General features: G+C 37.0%; 3 protein-coding genes and 2 non-coding genes across 5 annotated transcripts in view; all 5 read right to left on the minus strand.

Annotated features, from left to right (window-relative positions):
* The window catches only part of ints4 (integrator complex subunit 4), a 45584-nt gene extending 43535 nt beyond the window's left edge, over positions 1 to 2049 (minus strand). The window contains exons 1-2 of the mRNA XM_062060781.1: positions 1924 to 2049; positions 19 to 213 (exon numbers count right to left, since the gene is read on the minus strand). Coding sequence (XP_061916765.1) covers positions 19 to 213; positions 1924 to 1977 — 249 coding nt within the window. The 5' untranslated portion in view covers positions 1978 to 2049. The remainder of the gene's footprint in view (positions 1 to 18; positions 214 to 1923) is intronic.
* Positions 2050 to 3181: 1132 nt separating this feature from the next.
* kctd14 (potassium channel tetramerization domain containing 14) lies at positions 3182 to 9269 on the minus strand. Its single transcript, XM_062062141.1, is given in 7 exon segments — positions 3182 to 3524; positions 3526 to 3624; positions 3626 to 3686; positions 3746 to 3866; positions 3926 to 3982; positions 3985 to 4156; positions 9122 to 9269. Coding segments are annotated over 7 exon segments (723 nt in total). The 5' UTR covers positions 9167 to 9269; the 3' UTR covers positions 3182 to 3356.
* Positions 9270 to 17940: 8671 nt separating this feature from the next.
* rps3 (ribosomal protein S3) lies at positions 17941 to 24417 on the minus strand. Its single transcript, XM_062060783.1, has 7 exons — positions 24287 to 24417; positions 21617 to 21747; positions 21213 to 21306; positions 19804 to 19898; positions 19365 to 19552; positions 19085 to 19288; positions 17941 to 18006 (listed from the first exon to the last, which is right to left on the minus strand). The coding sequence occupies exons 1-6, from the start codon at positions 24314 to 24316 to the stop codon at positions 19089 to 19091; spliced, it is 738 nt and encodes a 245-aa protein (XP_061916767.1). The 5' UTR covers positions 24317 to 24417; the 3' UTR covers positions 17941 to 18006; positions 19085 to 19088.
* On the minus strand, positions 19621 to 19769 carry LOC133659458 (small nucleolar RNA SNORD15). The gene has a single exon (XR_009827685.1). It is a non-coding gene; the product is annotated as a small nucleolar RNA SNORD15 (small nucleolar RNA).
* Positions 21004 to 21151, minus strand: LOC133659459 (small nucleolar RNA SNORD15). Its single transcript, XR_009827686.1, has one exon. It is a non-coding gene; the product is annotated as a small nucleolar RNA SNORD15 (small nucleolar RNA).
* Positions 24418 to 25074: the final 657 nt, after the last annotated feature.

Consider the following 25074-nt stretch of genomic DNA (forward strand, 5'->3'; position numbering starts at 1 on the left):
CAGCAAAACTTTGCCCACCTTGTAGTAGTGCTCCAACAGGATCCTGACCACACCCTCCACGCTCTCGGCCTCCACAGGCTTGCGTGCGAACTGCAGGAGGTACTGCAGAGCGTCCGTGGAGTTGGTGGCCTTGCACAGATCAACATGAAGTGCCGCAGACTTGCTGGGCTTGCACAGGCGGAGCTTCTTGGCCGGAGCTTCTTCCTGGGGGATCTGCAGGCGGACAACAAGTCTTATATTGTGTCGTCTCACCTTCTCAGCGGTTTCACGTATTGATTGATTGATTGAAACTTTTATTAGTAGATTGCACAGTTCAGTACATATTCCGTACAATTGACCACTAAATGGTAACACCCGAATAAGTTTTTCAACTTGTTTAAGTCGGGGTCCACGTAATCAATTCATGGCAAACAAACGCACAAATACAGAAATGATCCAGTAACACGTAGACACTATTAAAAAAATGTAAACGTGAAAAGGCTGAAAATCAAAAATGCTACAACCGGGTGAACGCTGAACACACACAAACCAGTGTTACCAAGTCCGCTTATTATAAGTTACTCGAGGCTTGTTTGCTTTCTAAAGTCGCCTGCAAATTGTCATCTTGCATCATTTTTTAAATGCAGTATTTTTGTATTGTTTTTTTTAATTTGCAGTATTTTTTTTCTCTTTTTACGGTCGTTTTGTGTTCAGCCTATAAAAAGTCTATAAAATCCGCTACACCTCCCTGATGCCGAAGTACATGTCAAACTACTTCCTTAACGTAAAGGACCGGCATAACCACAACACCAGGGGGAGCTCCACTAACCATGTTAAACCCAGATTCCGATCTAACAAAGGTCTTAACTCATTCTCCTTCTATGCCACATCAATATGGAATGCACTCCCAACAGGTGTAAAGGAAAGGGCATCTCTATCCTCCTTCAAAACCGCACCAAAAGAACACCTCCAGGCAACTTTAACCCTAAACTAACACCCTCCCCCTTCCACATCCCACCTCCCCGGATCGTAAATAATCAAATGTAAATAATCAAATGTAGATACTTATTCTTATGCTTTCTGATCTCTCTCTCTATGTCCACTACTTGCTGTACATATCCTACCAAGTCAGTCCTACACTGTTTCAATGTCCATTTCTCTGATGATGCAATTGTTGATGACTGAAGTGTTGATATCAACCAAACCTAACCCCCCCTCCACATCCCACACCCCGGATTGTAAATATTGTAAATAATTCAATGTATATACTCTGATGATTATCTTGTGTGATGACTGTATTGTGATGATAGTATATATCTGTATCATGAATCAATTTAAGTGGACCCTGACTTAAACAAGTTGAAAAACTTATTGGGGTGATAACATTTAGTGGTCAATTGTACGGAATATGTACTATACTGTGCATTCTACTAATAAAAAAGTTTCAATCAATGCCCTCGTCGGCCACCGTACCAAACACACAACACTTGCAAACAAGAAACACCATCAAAGTTCGTTCAATTTTAGTTATTTTTCTCTATAAACGACAGGCTCCAATACCAACACAAATATTTAGAAATTAACTCTGTAATTTAATTTAATTGTTTTAATTCATCCATGTTTTGAACAGCACTTTGTGATTGTTATTTCAGAAGCGCGTTATAGAGCAAATGTACTTACTGTATGTTTGGGTCAATTGCCGTAACTAGTTTGATGTTCTCCTAAACTTAATGCAAATATATCCGTGTCCTTCTTCTACATTAAGTTAGCATTTCATGGCAAAACTAAAAACAAGTTTGTTTTTTGATCAGAGGCCGCAGAAATTAGCCGAAGCTGTTAGCTACCCACGCTACTTAGCTACTTGCTAACAGGCCTGTTATTGACGCAGGTTTCTTCCTGGTAATGTCTTTAATGTTACACCGGGGTGGTAAACGTCATTCTTACCTGTACAACTTTGGAGAATTCCTCGTAAACTCGCTTTTTCAGGTGTGCTGCCATGACAGCAACGATGTTTAGTTGGTAGCTACGTAAGACGACATGAAATGTCCCTTTGCGCTTTCCGTAGCCAGTAGGAGGGGCTGGATATACCTGTATATATATTACATTACGTTCATATATTGTATTAGAATATTAAATAAATATTACATATTTTTAATATACTGTAAAAATACGTTTGTTAATACAAAAAATATATAGGCAAAAATCTTCATCCTATATTTTATTTTCATTGTAATTTATATTTGCACTGTTTATTTTACGGAAATTGTCAGCGGGGAAGAATTGTATAATTTTGGTAATATTCTTACATAACTTTTATAAATGTTAATATAAACATTAACATATATATCATATCGAAATATAAATTAAATATTCAATGTAGTGTAGTGTAAGCAAATACATTTGTTCATATATATATATATATATATATATATATATATATATATAATATATATATATATATATATATATATATATATATACATATACATACACACAAATAATTTCCCTAAGTTTTAATTGTATTATCATTTTTCATTATATTGTTTATTTTGCTCAAACGATTAAGTGTAGCTGCAGGGAATTATTGTAGTATTCTGGTAATGTTACATATGTTTTATAAATAATATAAACATGAATATATTGTGTTAAAATATTGAATACAAAGTTATTAAATATATTAAATATAGTCAATTTTTGGTTAAAAAAAAAATTTAAATTATAATTTATATTATTTATTTTTGCACTGTATTTTGCTAAAAAAAGAAAGTCATCAATATTTTTTATTTTGTTCATATTTATTTCCACATCTGAGAGTTTTTGTTTTTGAGTTACTGGAGATGGTTGGACCGTTCTAAAATCAATATATTTTATTATTTTCACAGATGTGTGTTTGTATGTTGTGTTGTTATTCCTCTGTTGCTACATGTGTATAGTGTTTAACTGTTTGGAGGCAAGTTTATAGAAAACATTACGTTCAAATATTTGATCAGCAAATTAAAATAAAAACTCACAAAATAATTGAATGATCTTGAAACATGTCCAAATTCAAAAAGTATTGGAGAATGTGTAGTATCGCCTACTTTGGGTAAGTACAGTATTCGATATCAAGGGCAGTGGCAGTTTTAGATATGGGCCACAAGGATGAGGAGAAAAAGTAATTAAAATCCCAAAATAATTTCAAAATAAGAGTCCAAATACAATGTATCAATATCAGCAATGCTGGTTTTGTATTAATTGATTTCGTACTGATAACAAAATCTGCAGCATCAGAATTGTGAGGCGTTTTTCTACAAAGACAACAATGTTGGCAAACAGAGCGCTTTATCAGTGGACCTCCTGTATCATCCACGCATCACACATGCCGGAGGAGGGCGCGGTCACCACCAGGTGAACGTGAGTGTGTAGAAGAAGCCATAGCTGCGGGACAGGAAGTTCTTCTCCTTGACGTGAGGCTGGATGCTCACCGTGTAGCCCTGGCTCTCGATGTCCTTCTTAACGCAGTCGAGCAGGTCTTTGGGCAAGGGCCCGGCGTTCCAGGGTCCGAACGGTCACCACCGATTCCTTGTGCCTCGTCGTGGCCTCCAGGCAGGCGATGGCGTTGTCGTAGCAACCCAAGTCCTCCTCTGTTCGCAGCACGCAGATGACTGATGCTAGAGTGGCGGGAAGCCACCGGCCTCGGCGCGGCGATGCGGGTCAGAACCTGGGGGAAGAAAGGCCGCAGTCACATGACATCCCAAGGGGTTCTGAAGGCCTCGGACCTCGATGGTTCTCCTTGTAGTGAGGAACTCGGGCGAGGAACTGCTTCCTTCCCACCAGCTCGCCGTACAGGAGCAGGCTTTCCCTCAGGCGTCGGATCAGCGCCGTGACGTTGTAGTGGGACCGCCTCTCTGTGAACCTGCAGCACAAGACACACGTCAAGAGTCCACGCCGCTTCTCAGCGAGAGACTCGCACCCTGCTGCACGTTCTCCGTGGGCACACGCTCCGACCGCAGGAACTCCAGACCGCTCCAAAGTGCGAGCCGTCCCGGTCCAGGAAGAAGTGTCCCTGCGAGTCCAGGAGCAGTTTGGACGGGAGGCCGAACCACCCGGCCAGCTTGGACTCGGGGTACTTTGTGAGCGTGCTCAGTGCGGTGCAGAACCTGTGACCCCCCACGTTCAGGTTGACCACCGACGTGTGCTGAGGACACAAATGATGTGGCATAATAAACACAACCATCACATAATATTCATGACAAGGGTGGTATCAGTATCAGATCAATACTGTGTGACCAAATTTATATTTTTCCCTCCTTTGTTTTCATAAATAAGTGTTTTTGCTGTTCATATGTGAATATTTATATTTTGTTGTATCTCCCTATAACTCAGGGATTAAGTTAAAGGCTTACTGAAACCCACTACTACCGACCACACAGTCTGATAGTTTATATATCAATGATGAAATCTTAACATTATAACACATGCCAATACGGCTGGGTTAACTTATAAAGTGACATTTTAAATTTGCCGCTAAACTTCCGGTTCGAAACGCCTCTGAGGATGACGTATGCGCGTGACGTAGACCGGCGAACACGGGTATGCCTTCCACATTGAAGCCAATACGAAAAAGCTCTGTTTTCATTTCATAATTCCACAGTATTCTGGACATCTGTGTTCGTGAATCTGTTGCAATCATGTTCATTGCATTATGGAGAAGGAAGCTGAGCAAGCAAAGAAGAAAGTTGTCGGTGCGAAATGGACGTATTTTTCGAACGTAGTCAGCAACAACAGTACACAGCCGCGCTTCTTTGTTTACATTCCCGAAAGATGCAGTCAGATGGAAGAACTCGGATAACAGAGACTCTAACCAGGAGGACTTTTGACTTCGATACACAGACGCCTGTAGAGAACTGGGACAAACAACAGACTCTTACCAGGATTACTTTGATTTGGATGACAAAGACGCAGACGTGCTACTGTGAGTATGCAGCTTTGGCTTCTAAACATTTGATCGCTTGACCGTATGTGCGCAACTTTTTTTTGCGTATGTACGTAACTTTTTTAAAATATATAAGCTTTATGAACCTTGGGTTAGGTGAACGGTCTTTTGGGCTGAGTGATTGTGTGTGTTGATCAGGTGTTTGAATTGTATGGGCGTGTTCTATGGAGCTAGGAGCTAGCAGAGGAGCTAGGAGCTAGCGTAACAAACACGCAGGTGTTTTTATGCAGGATTAATTTGTGGCATATTAAATATAAGCCTGGTTGTGTTGTGGCTAATAGAGTATATATATGTCTTGTGTTTATTTACTGTTGTAGTCATTCCCAGCTGAATATCAGGTACCGTGAGTATGCAGCCTTGGCTGCTAAACATTAGATAGCTTGACCGTATGTGCGCGTCACGTACGTAACTTTTTAAAAATATATAAGCTTTATGAACCTTGGGTTAGGTGAACGGTCTTTTGGGCTGAGTGATTGTGTGTGTTGATCAGGTGTTTGAATTGTATTGGCGTGTTCTATGGAGCTAGGAGCTAGCAGAGGAGCTAGGAGCTAGCGTAACAAACACGCAGGTGTTTTTATGCAGGATGAATTTGTGGCATATTAAATATAAGCCTGGTTGTGTTGTGGCTAATAGAGTATATATATGTCTTGTGTTTATTTACTGTTGTAGTCATTCCCAGCTGAATATCAGGTCACCCCCGGCTCTCACAGCATCTTCCCTATCTGAATAGCTTCAACTCCCCACTAGTCCTTCACTTGCACTTTACTCATCCACAAATCTTTCATCCTCGCTCAAATTAATGGGGAAATTGTCGCTTTCTCGGTCCGAATCTCTCTCACTTCATGCGGCCATCATTGTAAACAATAGGGAACTTTGCGTATATGTTCAACTGACTACGTCACGCTACTTCCGGTAGGGGCAAGCCTTTTTTTTTATCAGATACCAAAAGTTGCAATCTTTATCGTCGTTGTTCTATACTAAATCCTTTCAGCAAAAATATGGCAATATCGCGAAATGATCAAGTATGACACATAGAATAGATCTGCTATCCCCGTTTGAATAAAAAAAATTCATTTCAGTAGGCCTTTAAGGCAGGAAAACAAATGATATAATGACATAATAATATTTTTACTGATTTTGCACTAATAAGGTAATTAGTTTGGTAATGTTGTTAGTTTTTATGATTAATATTATAAACATGACTAATATATTGTATTAAAATATTAAATAATGAATACATATTAAAAGTTAAGTATACTGTAGTGCAAGCAAATAAGTGTGTTGGTAAAAAAAATATTTATATCATGTTTTATTTTCAGAATAATTTAATATTATATTATCGATTTATGCATTGCTTATTTTGCTCAAATTAATGGAGTGTAACAATAATTGTATTATTTTGGCAATATTGTTACATAGCTTTGATAAATATTAATACAAAATATTCTATTAAAATATTAAGTATACTTTAGTGTAAACAATATATATATGTATATATATATATATATAGGTCAAAATATGTTTCCTATGTTTTACATTTATTATAATTTACTATTATATTATTTATTTTTGCACTATTTATTTTACTCAAATCATCAAGTGTAACAGGAGGGAATAATTGTATTAACTTGGTAATATTGTTACATAGTTTTTTATAAATAATAATATAAACATGGATATAATACATTGCATTAAAATGTTAATAAATACATTACATGTACAATATCATAACGTAATCAAATACGTTTGGTGATTACACATTTTTTTAGGCAAAAATATTTTTCCTATATTTTAATTATATTTTTTATATTGTAATATTTATTTAGTGTGTCAGAGCATGGAATAACAGTATTATTTTGGTAATATTGTTACAATGTTTTTATAAACATTCCCAAACATGAATATAATACATTGTATTAAAATATTAAATAAATATACATTAAATATACTGTAGTGTAAAAAAATGTTGATTTAAAAAAACAAAAACTTGACCAAACGTATATACCGTACAGGCACAAATGTTTTCCTATGTTTCATTTTCATTATAATGTATTTATTATTTGAGTACCTTGAAGGTAGAAAAGCGCTATACAAGTATAACCCATTTATCATTATATTGTATTATTTATTTTTGCACTGTTTATTTTGCTCAAATGATTGAGTGTAGCAGCAGGGAATAATTTTATTATTTAAGTAATATTGTTACATAGTTTTTTATAAAAAATGATGTAAACATAGAAAATACATTGATTAAAAAACCAAAAACTTGACAAAACGTATATACCGTACAGGTACAAATGTTTTCCTGTGTTTCATTTTCATTATGATGGATTTATTATATTGTATTTTTTATTTTTGTACTGTTTATTTTGCTCAAATTATTGAGTGTAACAGGAGGGAATAATTGCATTGTTTTGGTAATATTATTACATTGTTTAAATAACATTAACATATATATATATGCTGTATATATATGCTGTATATATATATATATATATACATATATATATATATATATATATATAGTATCAAAATATTAAATAATAAATACATAGTAAATATACGGTAGTGTAAACAAATATGTTTGTTGATAAAAAATATATGTAGGTAAAAAAAAAATCACGTTTTATTTTCATTATTTATTTTTATATATTATTGACATATTATTCACTTTTTATTTTGCTAGACATCGAGTGTAACAACAGGGAATAATTTTATTATTTTGGCAGAATTGTTCAATTGTTTTTATAAATATTAATATAAACATGAATATCCATCCATCCATTTCCTACTGCTTGTCCCTTTCGGGGTCGCGGGGGGTGCTGGGGCCTATCTCAGCTGCATTCGGGCGGTAGGTGTATTAAAATATTAAATAATAAATATTAACATTAAGTATACTGTACTGTAAACAAATAAGTTTGTTGATTAAAAAAAATATATATAGGCAAAAATATTTTTCTATCTTTTACTTCCATTATAATTTGTTATATTTATTTTTACGCTGTTTATTTTTGCTGAAATAATTGAGTGTAACAGCAGTAATGATTGCATTTTGGTAATATTGTTACATTATTTTAATCAATATTAACAAACGTGAACATTTTGTATGAAAATATTAAATAATAATATATATTAAACAGAGATGTCGGATAATGGCTTTTTGCCGATATCCGATATTCCGATATTGTCCAACTCTTTAATTACCGATACCGATATAAACCGATACCGATATATACAGTCGTGGAATTAACACATTATTATGCCTAATTTGGACAACCAGGTATGGTGAAGAAAAGGTCCTTTTTTTAAAAATTTATAAAATAAAATAAGATAAATAAATTAAAAACATTTTCTTCAATAAAAAAGAAAGTAAAACAATATAAAAACAGTTACATAGAAACTAGTAATTAATGAAAATGAGTAAAATTAACTGTTAAAGGTTAGTACTATTAGTGGACCAGCAGCACGCACAATCATGTGTGCTTACGGACTGTATCCCTTGCAGACTGTATTGATATATATTGATATATAATGTAGGAACCAGAATATTAATAACAGAAAGAAACAACCCTTTTGTGTGAATGAGTGTAAATGGGGGAGGGAGGTTTTTTGGCTTGGTGCACTAATTGTAAGTGTATCTTGTGTTTTTTATGTTGATTTTTTAATAGAAAAAAAAACAAAAACGATACCGATAATAAAAAACCCAATACCGATAATTTCCGATATTACATTTTAAAGCATTTATCGGCCGATAATGTCGGCAGGCCGATATCATCTAATATTAAACATACTGCAGTGTAAACAAATACGTTGTTAATGAAAAAAATATGTTTTAATTTCATTATAATAATGTCATTGATAAGACGTATCGGTATGACTGGCATGGGATCGACACATTGTCGCCAGCTGTGGCTCTGTGTCACGTGACGAAGCCGCGCCAAACATTGCCACGAATGTTCATAAAAAATAAAACGTTTAACAAACAAGCATTATTTATGTTTTGCGTCGAACCAAAAAGTAATTGTTGTTTTGCATAATTAAACCAAAGTAAAAGTAAGTCGAGGGAATTTTTTTTTTTTTTTTTAAATTGGCGCAGCTGGTGCAGCGACCACTTCCTGTCACCTTCTACCGGGAAGACGTCGTCTAACAAGGAAGAAGTGCTCTTACTGGGGATGAGGACTCTGAGTACTCCTCCGCTGGTTTTAACTCCATTTTGTTCACCTGCTTCTTCTTCGTCTCTCCGTCGAGCAGGTGAGCCGCGAGGGGCGTGGCCTAACCCGGATTTAATGCTGTGCAACTGAGTGACGTCATGATTTCGAATCCACATGCGACGGATTATATTAACAAACGTCTGAATGTGAATAAGTGTGAACTAATGGCTGTGAAGAGATGTGAAATGATGTCTGTATGTCAAATTCTAGTTAAGGATAGTATTAATTACATAGGAATACTTATCACTAAAAATCAGAGTTCTAGATCGGTCTTGAACTTTAATCCAATTGCAGAATAAACTGAGAAAAGATTTAACCAATGGCTACAGAGAGATTTATCCTTAAAAGCCTACTGAAAGTCACTACTACCGACCACGCAGTCTGATAGTTTATATATCAATGATGAAATCTTAACATTGCAACACATGCCAATACGGCCGGGTTAACTTATAAAGTGCAATTTTAAATTTCCCGCTAAACTTCCGCTTGAAAACGTCTATGTATGATGACGTATGCGCGTGACGTCAATAGTTCAACGGAAGTATTCGGACACCTTTGAATCCAATACAAAAAAGCTCTGTTTTCATCTCAAAATTCCACAGTATTCTGGACATCTGTGTTGGTGAATCTTTGGCAATTTGTTTAATGAACAATGGAGACTGCAAAGAAGAAAGTTGTAGGTGGGATCGGTGTATTAGCGGCTGGCTGCAGCAACACAACCAGGAGGACTTTGACTTGGATAGCAGATGCGCTAGCCGGCGCTAGCCGACGCTAGCCGCCGACCGCACGGATGATCGGGTGAAGTCCTTCGTCCTTCCGTCGATCGCTGGAACGCAGGTGAGCACGGGTGTTGATGAGCAGATGAGGGCTGGCGTAGGTGGAGCGCTAATGTTTTTATCATAGCTCTGTGAGGTCCCGTAGCTAAGTTAGCTTTAATGGCGTCGTTAGCAACAGCATTGCTAAGTTTCACCAAGCTGGAAAGCATTAACCGTGTATTTACAGGTCCATGGTTTAATAGTATTGTTGATTTTCTGTCTATCCTTACAGTCAGGGGTTTATTTCTTCTGTTTCTATCTGCATTTAAGCACGATGCTATCACGTTTGCTCCGTAGCTAAAGTGCTTCACCTATGTATTGTCGTGGAGATAAAAGTCACTGTGAATGTCCATTTCGCGTTCTCGACTCTCATTTTCAAGAGGATATAGTATCCGAGGTGGTTTGAAATACAAATCCGTTATCCACAATAGAAAAAGGAGAAAGTGTGGAATCCAATGAGCCAGCTTGTACATAAGTTACGGTCAGAGCGAAAAAAGATGCGTCCTGCACTGCACTCTAATCCTTCACTCTCACTTTCCTCATCCACAAATCTTTCATCCTGGCTCAAATTAATGGGCTAATGGTCGCTTTCTCGGTCCGAATCGCTCTCGCTGCTGGTGTAAACAATGGGGAAATGTGAGGAGCCTTTCAGCCTGTGACGTCACGCGACTTCCGGTACAGGCAAGGCTTTTTTTTATCAGCGACCAAAAGTTGCGAACTTTATCGTCGATGTTCTCTACTAAATCCTTTCAGCAAAAATATGGCAATATCGCGAAATGATCAAGTATGACACATGGAATGGATCTGCTATCCCCGTTTAAATAAAAAAATGTCATTTCAGTAGGCCTTTAAAAGGCAGAACCTTGCTTTCCAAAGCAGAGGGTATCTCCATGCTTACGTATGCGGCTATTTCTTTAGATGTTAACTAAAAAATATGTAAAACTATTGACAAAATACTTGTTGACTTTGTTTGGAAAAACAAAATTCATTATATTAAGAAATCTGTTATCATGAACAATTATAATCAGGGTGGTCTAAACCAGGGGTCACCAACGCGGTGCCCGCGGGCACCAGGTAGCCCGTAAGGACCAGATGAGTAGCCCGCTGGCCTGTTCTAAAAATAGCTCAAATAGCAGCACTTACCAGTGAGCTGCCTCTATTTTTTAAATTTTATTTATTTACTAGCAAGCTGGTCTCGCTTTGCTCGACATTTTTAATTCTAAGAGAGACAAAACTCAAATAGAATTTGAAAATCCAAGAAAATATTTTAAAGACTTGGTCTTCACTTGTTTAAATAAATTCATTAATTTTTTTACTTTGCTTCTTATAACTTTCAGAAAGACAATTTTAGAGAAAAAATACAACCTAAAAAATGATTTTAGGATTTTTAAACACATATACCTTTTTACCTTTTAAATTCCTTCCTCTTCTTTCCTGACAATTTAAATCAATGTTCAAGTAAATTTATTTTTTTTATTGTAAAGAATAATAAATACATTTTAATTTAATTCTTCATTTTAGCTTCTGTTTTTTCGACAAAGAATATTTGTGAAATATTTCTTCAAACTTATTATGATTAAAATTTAAAAAAACATTTTCTGGCAAATCTAGAAAATCTGTACAATCAAATTTAAATCTTATTTCAAAGTCTTTTGAATTTCTTTTAACATTTTTGTTCTGGAAAATCTAGAAGAAATAATGATTTGTCTTTGTTAGAGATATAGCTTGGTCCAATTTGTTATATATTCTAACAAAGTGTAGATTGGATTTTAACCTATGTAAAACATGTCATCAAAATTCTAAAATGAATCTTAATCAGGAAAAATTACAAATGATGTTCCATAAATTCTTTTTTTAAGTTTTTCTCTTCTTTTTTTCGGTTGAATTTTGAATTTTAAAGAGTCGAAATTGAAGATAAACTATGTTTCAAAATTTAATTGTCATTTTTTTCGTGTTTTCTCCTCTTTTAAACCATTCAATTAAGTGTAAATGTCATTAATTATTAATAATAACATAGAGTTAAAGGTAAATTGAGCAAATTGGCTATTTTTGGCAATTTATTTAAGTGTGTATCAAACTGGTAGCCCTTCACATTAATCAGTACCCAAGAAGTAGCTCTTGGTTTCAAAAAGGTTGGTGACCCCTGGTCTAAACTTTCTGGATTTCACTACACTAAACAACACCTTCAAGATTAACTGGATAAGACACTATTTGAAAGACCCTACCTCAATTTGGAACTTCATTCCTCATCATGTATTTTCTAACCTTGGAGGCCTACATTTTTTTGCTACTGTGTAACTACAGCATTGATTCCTGTTGCTCTTTCAAACTTCCACAAACAAGCCCTTCTGGCATGCTCTCTTATATACAAACACAATTTCTCACCTACCAAATATATTATTTGGAACAATAAAGACATATGTTATAAAAGGAAATCTCTCTTCCTCAACAATTGGTTCAACAATGATATTATATTAGTGAGTCAGCTTTTCAATAAGGAAGGTCAACTTTTTAATTACCAAGAATTTCTCAAACATTTTAAGATCCCTGTGACTCCCAAACAATTTGCCATTGTATTTGATGCCATTCCAACAGGTGTTGTTATGTTGTACTCATCTCCTCTTTCTGCTGTAAAATTTGACACTCCTGTGGGGAAACTTTTCTTTGATCAGAAAAATAACAGAAAAATCCGCAGCTTATTCCAAAATGATTGTGTGTCTGTCTCCTATGTAATTGCGCTCTGGAATAATGTTGTGGATGACATTTGCTGGGTCAAAACAAGGTCCCTTCCTAACAGGAATTTACTTACCAACAAAGTCAAAGAGATATCTTTTAAAATCATTCATGGTTATTACCCTGTAAAGACTGTGATGGTTAGATACAAGAATGACATTGATGTTACCTGCACCTTATGTAACATGCATCCAGAGACAGTTTACCACCTATTTTGGACTTGTGGAAGCACTCGATCACTACATGGCAGGGCATCTGTCGCTTCATCCTGGACAATATTCATGACAAATTTGTGCTTTGTTTTAAAGATGTGATATTTGGTTTTACACTATATGAACAAACATTTGAAAAGGAATTTTACCTTTGCAACATCATTATACTATTGGCTAAGTTTTATATTCATAATTGTAAGTTTCTCAATACCCGACCTATCTTTTGTGCCTTTAAAAAAGATTTAGAACACTCTCTACCTCTAACAACCAAAAAGCTGTGAAAACTATGATGCTGTGTTCCAAATTTAAGTTATTTACTGAAATTGAGTGAGCCTATGGCTTTGCACTGTGTTTATTATATACAGGACTGTCTCAGAAAATTAGAATATTGTGATAAAGTTCTTTATTATACGGAGCCCCTAAAGGGACATGGGAATTTTTTTTTTTTTAGACATGTATCTCGTGGCCACGAGAAAGTATCTCGTGGCCACGAGAAAGTATCTCGTGGCCACGAGAAACTTTCTCGTGGCCACGAGAAACTTTTTATTAAAAAAAAAAAATAAATAAAAAAAAATATATATATTTTTTTTTTTTTTTTTTTAATAAAAAGTTTCTCGTGGCCACGAAAAACTTTCTCGTGGCCACGAGAAACTTTCTCGTGGCCACGAGAAACTTTCTCGTGCGCACGAGAAACTTTCTCGTGGCCACGAGAAAGCATTGGATGCGTGCTGATGGTTTAGTGTGTGTTAAAATGGCAGTTTAGGAGTTAATATGGCTGTATTTCCAGATAGGACTTTCCCCCATGTGTGTTGTGGCAAAATGTGAATGCTTGATTAGTAGGTGTGAGACAAACACTTTATCTTCCTGGTTATTGTAACGCTACGTGTTTGACATTATTTAAGACGTTATCATGCCCGGGAAAGGACAGTTTTCCTCTTCTGTGGCTGTGGGGGGTGGGCGTGGCTTGCGGACCTGCAGCGAAGCGGAGTGTGTCAGTTAGTCCGATGTTGATGTGATCAAACTTCTTTCTTGCTTGGAAGATACACACACAATTGTAACTGTTATTTCTTCCTGCAAATAATAAATATGTACAACGTGTTTGGATGTATTCATTTATGTAAAATTGTCATTAAATGTAATATTGCCTGACAAAAAGTGATACGACGTACGTAATATTTTGATATTTACACATCGCATATTTACACACGCGCATCTGACTAGAATACCCTTATGTGCATTACATATATCAACATCAACTACCTACTGTACTGTTTACTTGTTGAAATACCCTTTTTAGAACAAATATCTACCCACATAATTTATATGTGTATATATAATATATATATATATATGTGTATGTATGTATATGCATATATATATATATATATATATATATATATATATATATATATATATATATATATATATATATATATATATATATGCATATATATATATATATATACGTGTATGTATGTATATGCATATATATATATATATATATATATATATATATATATATATATATATATATATATGCATATATATATATATATACGTGTATGTATGTATATGCATATATATATATATATATATATATATATATATATATATATATATATATATATGCATATATATATATATATATACGTGTATGTATGTATATGCATATATATATATATATATATATATATATATATATATATATATATATATATATATATATATATATATATATGCATATATATATATATATACGTGTATGTATGTATATGCATATATATATATATATATATATATATATATATATGCATATATATATATATATACACGTGTATGTATGTATATGCATATATATATATATATATATATATATATATATATATATATATATATGCATATATAAATATATACGTGTATGTATGTATATGCATATATATATATATATATATATATATATATATATATATATATATATATATATATACATATATATATATATATATATATATATATATATATACATATACATACATACACATATATATATATATTATATATACACATATAAATTATGTGGGTAGATATTTGTTCTAAAAAGGGTATTTCAACAAGTAAACAGTACAGTAGGTAGTTGATGTTGATATATGTAATGCACATAAGGGTATTCTAGTCAGATGCGCGTGTGTAAATATGCGATGTGTAAATATCAAAATATTACGTACGTCGTATCACTTTTTGTCAGGCAATATTACATTTAATGACAATTTTACATAAATGAATACATCCAAACACGTTGTACATATTTATTATTTGCAGGAAGAAATAACAGTTACAATTGTGTGTGTATCTTCCAAGCAAGAAAGAAGTTTGATCACATCAACATCGGACTAACTGACACACTCCGCTTCGCTGCAGGTCCGCAAGCCACGCCCACCCCCCACAGCCACAGAAGAGGAAAACTGTCCTTTCCCGGGCATGATAACGTCTTAAATAATGTCAAACACGTAGCGTTACAATAACCAGGAAGATAAAGTGTTTGTCTCACACCTACTAATCAAGCATTCACATTTTGCCACAACACACATGGGGGAAAGTCCTATCTGGAAATACAGCCATATTAACTCCTAAACTGCCATTTTAACACACACTAAACCATCAGCACGCATCCAATGCTTTCTCGTGGCCACGAGAAAGTTTCTCGTGGCCACGAGAAACTTATTAAAAAAAAAAAAAAAAAAAAAAATTTCAAAACATTTCCAACACTTAAATCCCTAATCAATCCCAAATAATTTCACAATTCATAATATTGCGTTTGACTCACTTTTTGAGCAATGAGTAGAAAATACAATATCCAACTAAAATTCTCATGGATCCAAAGCACCCCACTCAGTTTTTTTTTTAAACTTAACACCTTCCATCCATCCATCTTCTTCCGCTTATCCAAGGTCGGGTTGCGGGGGCAGCAGCCTAAGCAGGGAAACCCAGACTTCCCTCTCCCCAGCCACTTCGTCCAGCTCTTCCCAGGGGATCCCGAGGCGTTCTTAGGCCAGCCGGGAGACATAGTCTTCCCAACGTGTCCTGGGTCTTCCCCGTGGCCTCCTACCGGTCGGATGTGCCCTAAACACCTCCCTAGGGAGGCGTTCGGGTGGCATCCTGACCAGATGCTCGAACCACCTCAACTGGCTCCTCTCGATGTGGAGGAGCAGCGGCTTTACTTTGAGCTCCCCCCAGATGGCAGAGCTTCTCACCCTATCTCAAAGGGAGAGCCCCGCCACCCGGCGGAGGGAACTCATTTCGGCCGCTTGTACCCGTGATCTTGTCTTTTCGGTCATAACCCAAAGCTCATGACCATAGGTGAGGATGGGAACGTCCGTGCCAGCAACTTGAGGGTTGCAGGTTCGATCCCCGCTTCCGCCATCCTAGTCACTGCCGTTGTGTCCTTGGGCAAGACACTTTACCCACCTGCTCCCAGTGCCACCCACACTCGTTTAAATGTAACTTAGATATTGGGTTTCACAATGTAAAGCGCTTTGAGTCACTTGAGAAAAAGCGCTATATAAATGTAATTCACTTCACTAAATTGAGAGCTTTGCCTTCCGGCTCAGCTCCTTCTTCACCACGACGGATCGATACAGCGTCCTCATTACTGAAGACGCCGCACCGATCCGCCTGTCGATCCACTCTTCCCTCACTCGTGAACAAGACTCCAAAGTACTTGAACTCCTCCACTTGGGGCAACTTAACACATTTTTGATAATGCCTTGTCACCAAAAACTTTTACAGCAAACAAAATTGTTTACCCCCAAACATGTTCAAATGGAACAGTTGACAGCTTTAAAGAAAAAAAACAAGCCAGAATAGCAATTAGTCAACATTGCTTTTTTTTTCCTCACTAAACTTCAGTTCTTTTAATAATAATAATAATAACTGGGATTTATATAGCGCTTTTCTAAGTACCCAAAGTCGCTTTACATGTTAAAAACCCATCATTCATTCACACCTAGTGGTGGTAAGCTACTTTCGTAGCCACAGCTGCCCTGGGGTAGACTGACGGAAGCGTGGCTGCCAATTTGCGCCTACGGCCCCTCCGCCCACCACCTATCATTCATTCACCGGTGTGAGCGGCACCGGGGGCAAGGGTGAAGTGTCCTGCCCAAGGACACAACGGCATGGTAAGAGGCGGGGAGCGAACCTGCAAACCTCAGGTTTCTGACACGGGCGCTCTACCCACTACGCCATGACGCCCCAATCCACTTAAATATTTACATATGTGCCACAGGTCAAAAATAATTAGCTGCGAGCATGGATTTTTTCTTTCCTTAAGTACATCCTAGTCATGTCCGTTGTGTCCTTGAGCTAGACACTTCACCCTTGCTCCTGACGGGTTGTGGTTAGGGCCTTGCAAGGCAGAATCAGTGCGTGAATGTGGAAAAGGTGACAAGGCGCTTTGAGTACCTTGAAGTTAGAAAAGTACTATACAAGTGTAACCCATTTGCCATTTAGTTCAAATATTTTCCTGTCATGACATCCGCGTAAAGAAGCGTACAAGTGACAACTAGTTTCCTGAAGGCTATACGTCCATATTCACAACGCTGCTCACGGCTTAAGGATCCCCAAGACAGGGAAAACCAGACGCCCGGGGTCAAATCCGGCCCAGGAATGACACCAGAATGGCCTGCGAACAGGCAGAAGATTCCTAAAGCCAAATGTTTGACAAGCTTTTTGGCATCAGTCGGTCTTTCAGACTGCTACAGCGCTCCCATTATACTGACAGGGACTATTTACCCCCCAATTTAGGCATGCTGACAAAACTAAAAATATAAATGTCAACAGCAGAGGACACTGAAGAATAAGAATTGAAAAGGTGGAAATTTGGTTGTCTGTTAGGGCTGGTGTCTCCCAACCGCACACAGATGTCACTATCTTGTAGTTCTCTTCCATAACTTCACTTCCTATGACTAACACTCGGCAGTCAGCATTCACTGTAGACATCGAGAGAAAAAAAAACAACGTTTCTTTTCTCCATTTTATTGTTTCTGTACACAACAGGGATGTCCTCCAGGGAGTGAAGGGAAAGCCTGCAAAAGACAAACGTAATGAAACAAATGGAGTGAACTCGGTGCATGTAATTGTGACAAGAACAAAGATGTCAAATTCATCTTGAGCCAGTCGGTGTAGGCACCCCAAAACCAATGTTTTGGTACCACTACCAAAATGTATGTAAAAACTTAAAGACGACCACAATTATTGGCTTTATTTGAACAAAAACTAAATCGTATGATGCATTAAACAATGTTGGCATTAAATAGGCGAGAATATGGGGACCTCACGATTCGATGAAAAATGTATTGATGCATCTTTAATTTATGTATATTAATGCAGTTTTACATTTTGATTCATTTCCCCAAGTAAGTGTTAATCACTTGCAACATTTAAAGACTGCATTTGGAATAAGAAAGTTACAATAATTCCTATAACATTTTTAAAATTAATGGAAATGTGTGCAAAACTGGAACATGAGTGCCCTAAAATAAAGGAGCTGGTCAGATCTGTGAGGTGGCTCACTGCTGTTAACCACATTTTGTCTGCATTACTTTATTTACAATTAATACATCCATTGACTTTAAGTAGATTTTATAATCATCCATGTCCAATTTGCGATGCATCTAAAAATCGATTTCCCCCCTCTTTGAAGTAACAGTGAACATACGTAACAGCTTCTCACATAAGCAAGCAAACTGTTACCAAAGTATCCTAATTGGCTGCTGACGTGTGCACGAAAATGTCATTTCTCATTCTATTATTTTGTCTAAATTATTCATTTACTTGTTTATTTACTGTTAATAACTGCTTACTTTAGGTTTTAACATTTCTATCTACACATTAACATGCAATAAGCTATGTAGGTTTCAGTATTTACAGGTTGACCTTTATCGTTAGGTTTTAAGCCATACCACACCGTTACCGCTTGTAAGTGCTCTGTGTGTGTGTTGACTCGTGACATGCTCGCAGCTCATACTACCAGCAACATCACCACAGCACGCCATCATGGCATTAAAAAAAAAAAGTACTAGTATTTTAATTTTTAAAGGCAGTATAGTACCACACTACTTTATTAGTACGGTTATACCGTACACCTCTAGGACGCGCTCTTACCCTCTTATGCGGTGGGCACTGGTGTCCCCTGGGGCATAACGGGCACGTCTGGTTTGGCGCCCTTCTGCTCAGAGATGGGTGTGGTAGGGAGGGGCTCGTCTTTGGGCTCCACGATGCTGACGTGGTCGGGCAGTGGCTTCTTGGGTCCGATCTTACCGCTGGGGTCCCACGGCAGCATGATCTTCACCTTGATGCCCAGCACACCTAACCACCATGACATCAAATCAGGACTTTGCGTGGCCGACAGCGACACCGACGTTCGATACAAGCGTGTACTCACCCTGTCGGAGCAGAACGTGGCGGACGGCCGTGTCGACGTAGTAGTTGACGGGGTCGCCGCTGTGGATCATCAAGCCGTCCACAAACTTCATGGACTTTGCCCTTTGGCCCCTCAGCTTGCCAGACACCACCACCTCGCAGCCCTTCGCGCCACTCTCCATGATGAACCTCAGAACACCGTAACATGCCCTGGAAGACGCTTCCATGTTTATCAAGTCCACAGAAAAGCAAAAAACCTAACTGGAGGTCCAGTCAAACCCTCTCAGACAAATGCCTCAGAATCTTCATCTGGAACGAGCTCGCTGCTCTGAGGAACTGAAACAGAACCACAGAACGTGGTCCTGAAGCAGCCTCCTCAGAGGCAAACAGAGTCCTGGTCCGACTCGTCATCGTATCTTCACTGAGGGACAAGCTGGACCACCGTTTGAAGCTTAGCTCACCTGCGCACAGCCAAACCTCCGAGCAGCTTGTAGCGCAGAGACTCAGCCTGGGCAATGGCGCACAGTCCGCGAGTGGCCACCTTCTCAGCATACAACTGAAACAGAAGCACAAAGTTCTAAGGATCCATATGCAGAGCGGGTTGGTTGAAGTTTATTTCGAAGATGTATACAATTTCAATATGATACATCACATATTTTAATGTTTTGTCCAAAAAGAAGCAGAACTTAAAGGGAAACTGCACTTTTGTTTTTTAGTTATGCTCATTGTTCAAAATCTTTATGAGACAAACACACATACTTTTTTGGGGGTATTTTAAAAATAAACGCTTGCAAGATGCGGCTAATGAGTCGCCGCAGTAGCCTTCAAAACACTCCATCAACGTTTCTTATACACACTGCAAGCATATATGTATATAATGTAGTAACAGACACCTTCATAACAATATGTGTTATATACACACTGCAAGTATATAAATAATGTAGTAACAGACACCATAACTATATGTAATATGGACAACATTTACCGTATTTTGGTCTTTTCATGCTTTACGGGAACTTTTTTCCTCAGCGCATTTATTTCCGTTTCCATAGCAGCGCATTTCCGACTTCTGCAACAAATGTGGGTCCTACTTCCAAAGAAACGCGAGTGTTTTGTAATCATGGCAGACTTAGTAATAGACAACAAAGATGACATTTTGGACATGAGGATTAACAACCTTATCTTTTGGAAGCTGAATGAACCAAGTATTAACTGCTGCTTCTACAAGCGAGCATGAAGGTAAAGTGAGAAGTTGGAGCAAACAGAAGCCGAGGGAGTGGGGCGAAAATCACTCGAAGCTGGAAATGTGGCATTTGGAGCCAACCTATCAAGAGAAATGGAATGCTTACCCAAAGGCAACTGAAAACGTTCCCAGACAGCTTGTCATAATACTAATCATGATACATAATATTGTGAACGATAGGCAAAATTCTTAATCAAGTGCAGTTTCCCTTTAAGCCTACCCATTTTCTAGCTCATAGCAATTCCAATAACATTTTCACTTCCTGTTCATTTATTTGTACATAATTTACATAAATTAAATAAAAAAGTGATTTTCATAAAAAAAATAAGTCAGTTATGATTTACATAATGAAGATGAATTTGTTGTAAGATGAATAATCTTATTTTCAGTAAGTTCAAGACACACTATATGAAAGAACCCCTCTCAGACAAATGCCTCAGTGTCGTCACGAGAAAAGACTCGCTGGCCAGAAGGACCAGAACCGAACCACAGAACGTAGTTCCGAACCAGAACCCCCCTGACCAAGACTGAATCTTATCGGTCTCGTCATCGTGTCATCACTGAAGGGAACGCACATCTCCCTCACCGTACGCACAGTTGGCGTCAACATTGTTCTTAACGTCTCACCTCCACGTTGCCCTCAGGGAAGCCAAACCTCTTCTGGACCACAGCGGTCAGCTCTCTGATGCGACGGCCTTTCTCTCCCAGAACATTCTGGGTCCTGAGGACAAAACCTGTGTCATTACATCATGAGCGGTTGTCACCAACCTTTGAGCCTATGACACCTGGTCTTGGCTATGAACCAAGGCAAGATCTGACAAGAGGCTTCACTGTTTCTCTCATTCTGTTAGTAGCTCAAAAACTAATGGATGTTTTTTTGACTAAACTTTCAAAAAAAGCCAAAAATAGGACAAGTTATTACATTCTGGGGGTGGTCCGAATTCAGGACAATTTTCTCATAATAGGGATGTAGGGCATGGAGTACACAAGTGTTTTTCTAGTATGGTTGCAAAAACAGATTGTGCCTTCACCTTGTGGCTAGGATGATGATCTCGGTCTTGGTGGGGGTCCCGCGGACCTCAACACCCGAATATCCATCTTCTGCGAGCTCACGAGTCAGGAACTCATTCAGCTCTGCCTTGAAAATTCCATCTGCCACAAACTGGAGACACCACAGTCAGCATTTTAAACCCCAAACACTGGTATGATCCACAGGATCCTAATTACAATTTTATTTTTTAACCTACACATCAGTAAATGCCACATGAAGTACAAAGACTAATAGTTCATACAACTTTCACATAGAGCTGGGATATAAACCGATAATACATATCGCAATATCACGTCATCAATAAAAAGCATTTTGCTTAGTTGCAAGAAACTGGAAGTTGCGAAGCAAGGTTGGTGGCATGAAGGTACTCACGAGCAACACAGGAAGTGATCACTGGGAGTAATAACAGCCAATCAGGTAACATTATCAAATTTGGTTGTGCCATCTGGTTGTCTCGCGGTTGATTCTTTGCGTGGAATGAGAAGAAAAAACTAAAAATGAGTGCTGCAGAGAATTATTAATTGTCGATAAAACAGGAAGTTTTAAAACAAACTGTAGTCAGACCAAGGCGCGCGTTATCAGTAATACCACAGGACCCTTGCTATTGAGCACAGCCAGTGTTCTGAAAAAATGTGCTATAAGTTTTCTGACCGGTAAGTGTGTCGACACTTGCAGCATGAAGAAGTTCATGTTGACACAAACAAAGGTAGCCTACTTTTCGTTTTCTTCGCTGTCGTTACAGGAATAACAAGTGATAGAACTTTTTGACGAACCAGCTTGATTCGACAGAACACTGGCACTAAACCTACAGAGAATAGTTGTCAGGTTTCTAGGTGTGCATTTTCACACTTTGCACTATTTTGTTACAGTTTAAGCATTTCCTTAAATATAGTCCATTCTGCACCATAAGAGATTATTAAGTGTATTTTTTTTAACATTGTTTAAAGGGATGTACGATAATGGCTTTTTGCCGATATCCGATATTGACCAACTCTTAATTATCGATACCGATATATACAGTCGTGGAATTAACACAATATTATGCCTAATTTGGACAACCAGGTATGGTGAAGATAAGGTCATTTTTTTAAAATTTAATAAAATAAGATAAATAATTTAAAAACTTTCTTGAATAAAAAAGAAAGTAAAACGATATAAAAACAGTTACATAGAAACTAGTAATTAATGAAAATGAGTAAAATCAACTGTTAAAGGTTAGTACTATTAGTTGACCAGCAGCATGCACAATCATGTGTGCTTACGGACTGTATCTCTTGCAGACTGTATTGATCTATATATTGATATATAATGTAGGAACCAGAATATTAATAACAGAAAGAAACACCTCCAGTCAACCTTAACCATTGACTAACATCCTCCCCCTTCCACATCCCCGGATTGTAAATAACCAAATGTATATACTTGTTCGTATGCTTTCTGAACTCACTGCTCGCTTTACATATCCTACCAAGTCAGACCTACACTGTTTCAATGTCATTTTCTCTGATAATGCAATTGTTGATGACTGAAGTGCTTATATCAACTAAACCCTCCTCATCCCACCCCCCGGATTGTAAATATTGTACATATTGTAAATAATTCAATGTATATACTCTGATGATTAACTTGCGAGATGACTGTATTATGCTGATAGTATATATTTGTACCATGAATTGATTTACCATTTGGTGGTCAATTGTACGGAATATGTACTGTACTGTGCAATCTACTAATAAAAGTTTCAATTAAAAAAACAACCTTTTGTGTGAATGAGTGTAAATGGGGGAGGGAGGTTTTTTGGGTTGGTGCACTAATTGTAAGTGTATCTTGTGTTCATAGGTTGATTTAATAAAAAAAAAACCAAAAAAACAATACCGTTAAAAAAACCTGATAACGATAATTTCCGATATTACATTTTAAAGCATTTATCGGCCGATATTATTGGACATCTTTGTTTTCTATGGTTGTGTGAACATTTATTTTCTGCCTTGATAGCTGAGGGGAGTATAAGAATGTTATTTGAAATAAAAACGTTTACATTTACTAAATATTGATCTTGCTCCTTATCTTCGACAGGTTATAGAAATAATAATTGACGATATCGATCAATATGAAACACTTAAAACGTTATTCTGTTTAAGTCTTATCACCCAGTCCTACTTTCAAATTGGTTCATGATACAATCACTTAACATTAATCAATAAAACTTCAGCCTCAAGCTAATAATACGCACTAACTTCACTGATAGTTTACGTCTGCTACAGATTTCAACAAACTTTGATGACATGAAGTTACTGACTTGTTAGCATTAGCCGGTAGGTGCTAAGCTGGGCCATGAGTACTTAGCGGGACTAATGCTATATTAATATAATACATGTGACCAATATTAAAGAATCAACACCATAAACTCGCAGATAATGAATAGTCCACTTTGTTGCTTTAACACAAGCACCATGTCAGTGCCACAGCGTCGCCATGTTTGCTCGCCGCTCGAATGCAGCGCAATGCCGGCAGCATCCTCTACAATCCCGGCGAACCAGAGTTGGACCACAACTTAAACTCTCCGTGCGGTTACATGACACTTGCTTTCACATCGATCTAAGCCCATTTCGATGATAACCCTCCCCGTGAGGCAAAAAACGGCACCTACTTTTCTCTTTTTGGAGATCTGCACCGCCATCTTCTTGCAGGCCGCAGACAGGAAAGGAAGGCCAAGCGATGCGGAAATGCTTTTATGTAATTTCCGGTGACGTCATGAGCGCAAACTCGCTGGGATTTGTTATTTCTTCCGCATTTCTTTTTTACAGGCGAAATGTGTTGCTTTCTGACGAGACATTTTAATTATTTATTGATTCATTGTCGAAAAAAATACTCAGAAGCGTGCTCTGTAATAGTACTAATAGTGATGTATAAGTAAATAAAATTACTTTATTTGACATTATTATTGGCACGCAGTATATTGTCGTAGATAAAGCAACAACAGAAAAAAGCAAAAAATCGCAATGTAATGACTAAAAAATTACGTTTTGAAAATAATTAAAGATAAAACTTAGTCCTCTATAACAGTGGTCCCCAACCACCGGTCCGTGGATCGATTGGTACCGGGCCGCAAGAGAAATAAAAAAAATAAAAAATGTTTTTAATTTTATTAAATCAACATAAAAAACACAAGATACACTTACAATTAATGCACCAACCCAAAAAAACTCCCTCCTCATTCACACAAAAGGGTTGTTTCTTTCTTTTATTAATATTTCTGGTTCCTACATTGTATATCAATATGCATAGATCAATACAGTCTGCAGGGATACAGTCCGTAAGCACACATGATTGTATTTCTTTATGACAAAAAATAAATAAATAAATAAATACAATTAACACCACCACCCCCACCCCCGGTCCCTGGGACAAATTTTCAAGCGTTGACCGGTCCGCAGT

Source organism: Entelurus aequoreus, linkage group LG10 (genome assembly GCF_033978785.1).
Source record: "Entelurus aequoreus isolate RoL-2023_Sb linkage group LG10, RoL_Eaeq_v1.1, whole genome shotgun sequence".
Taxonomy (NCBI): Eukaryota; Metazoa; Chordata; class Actinopteri; order Syngnathiformes; family Syngnathidae; genus Entelurus; species Entelurus aequoreus.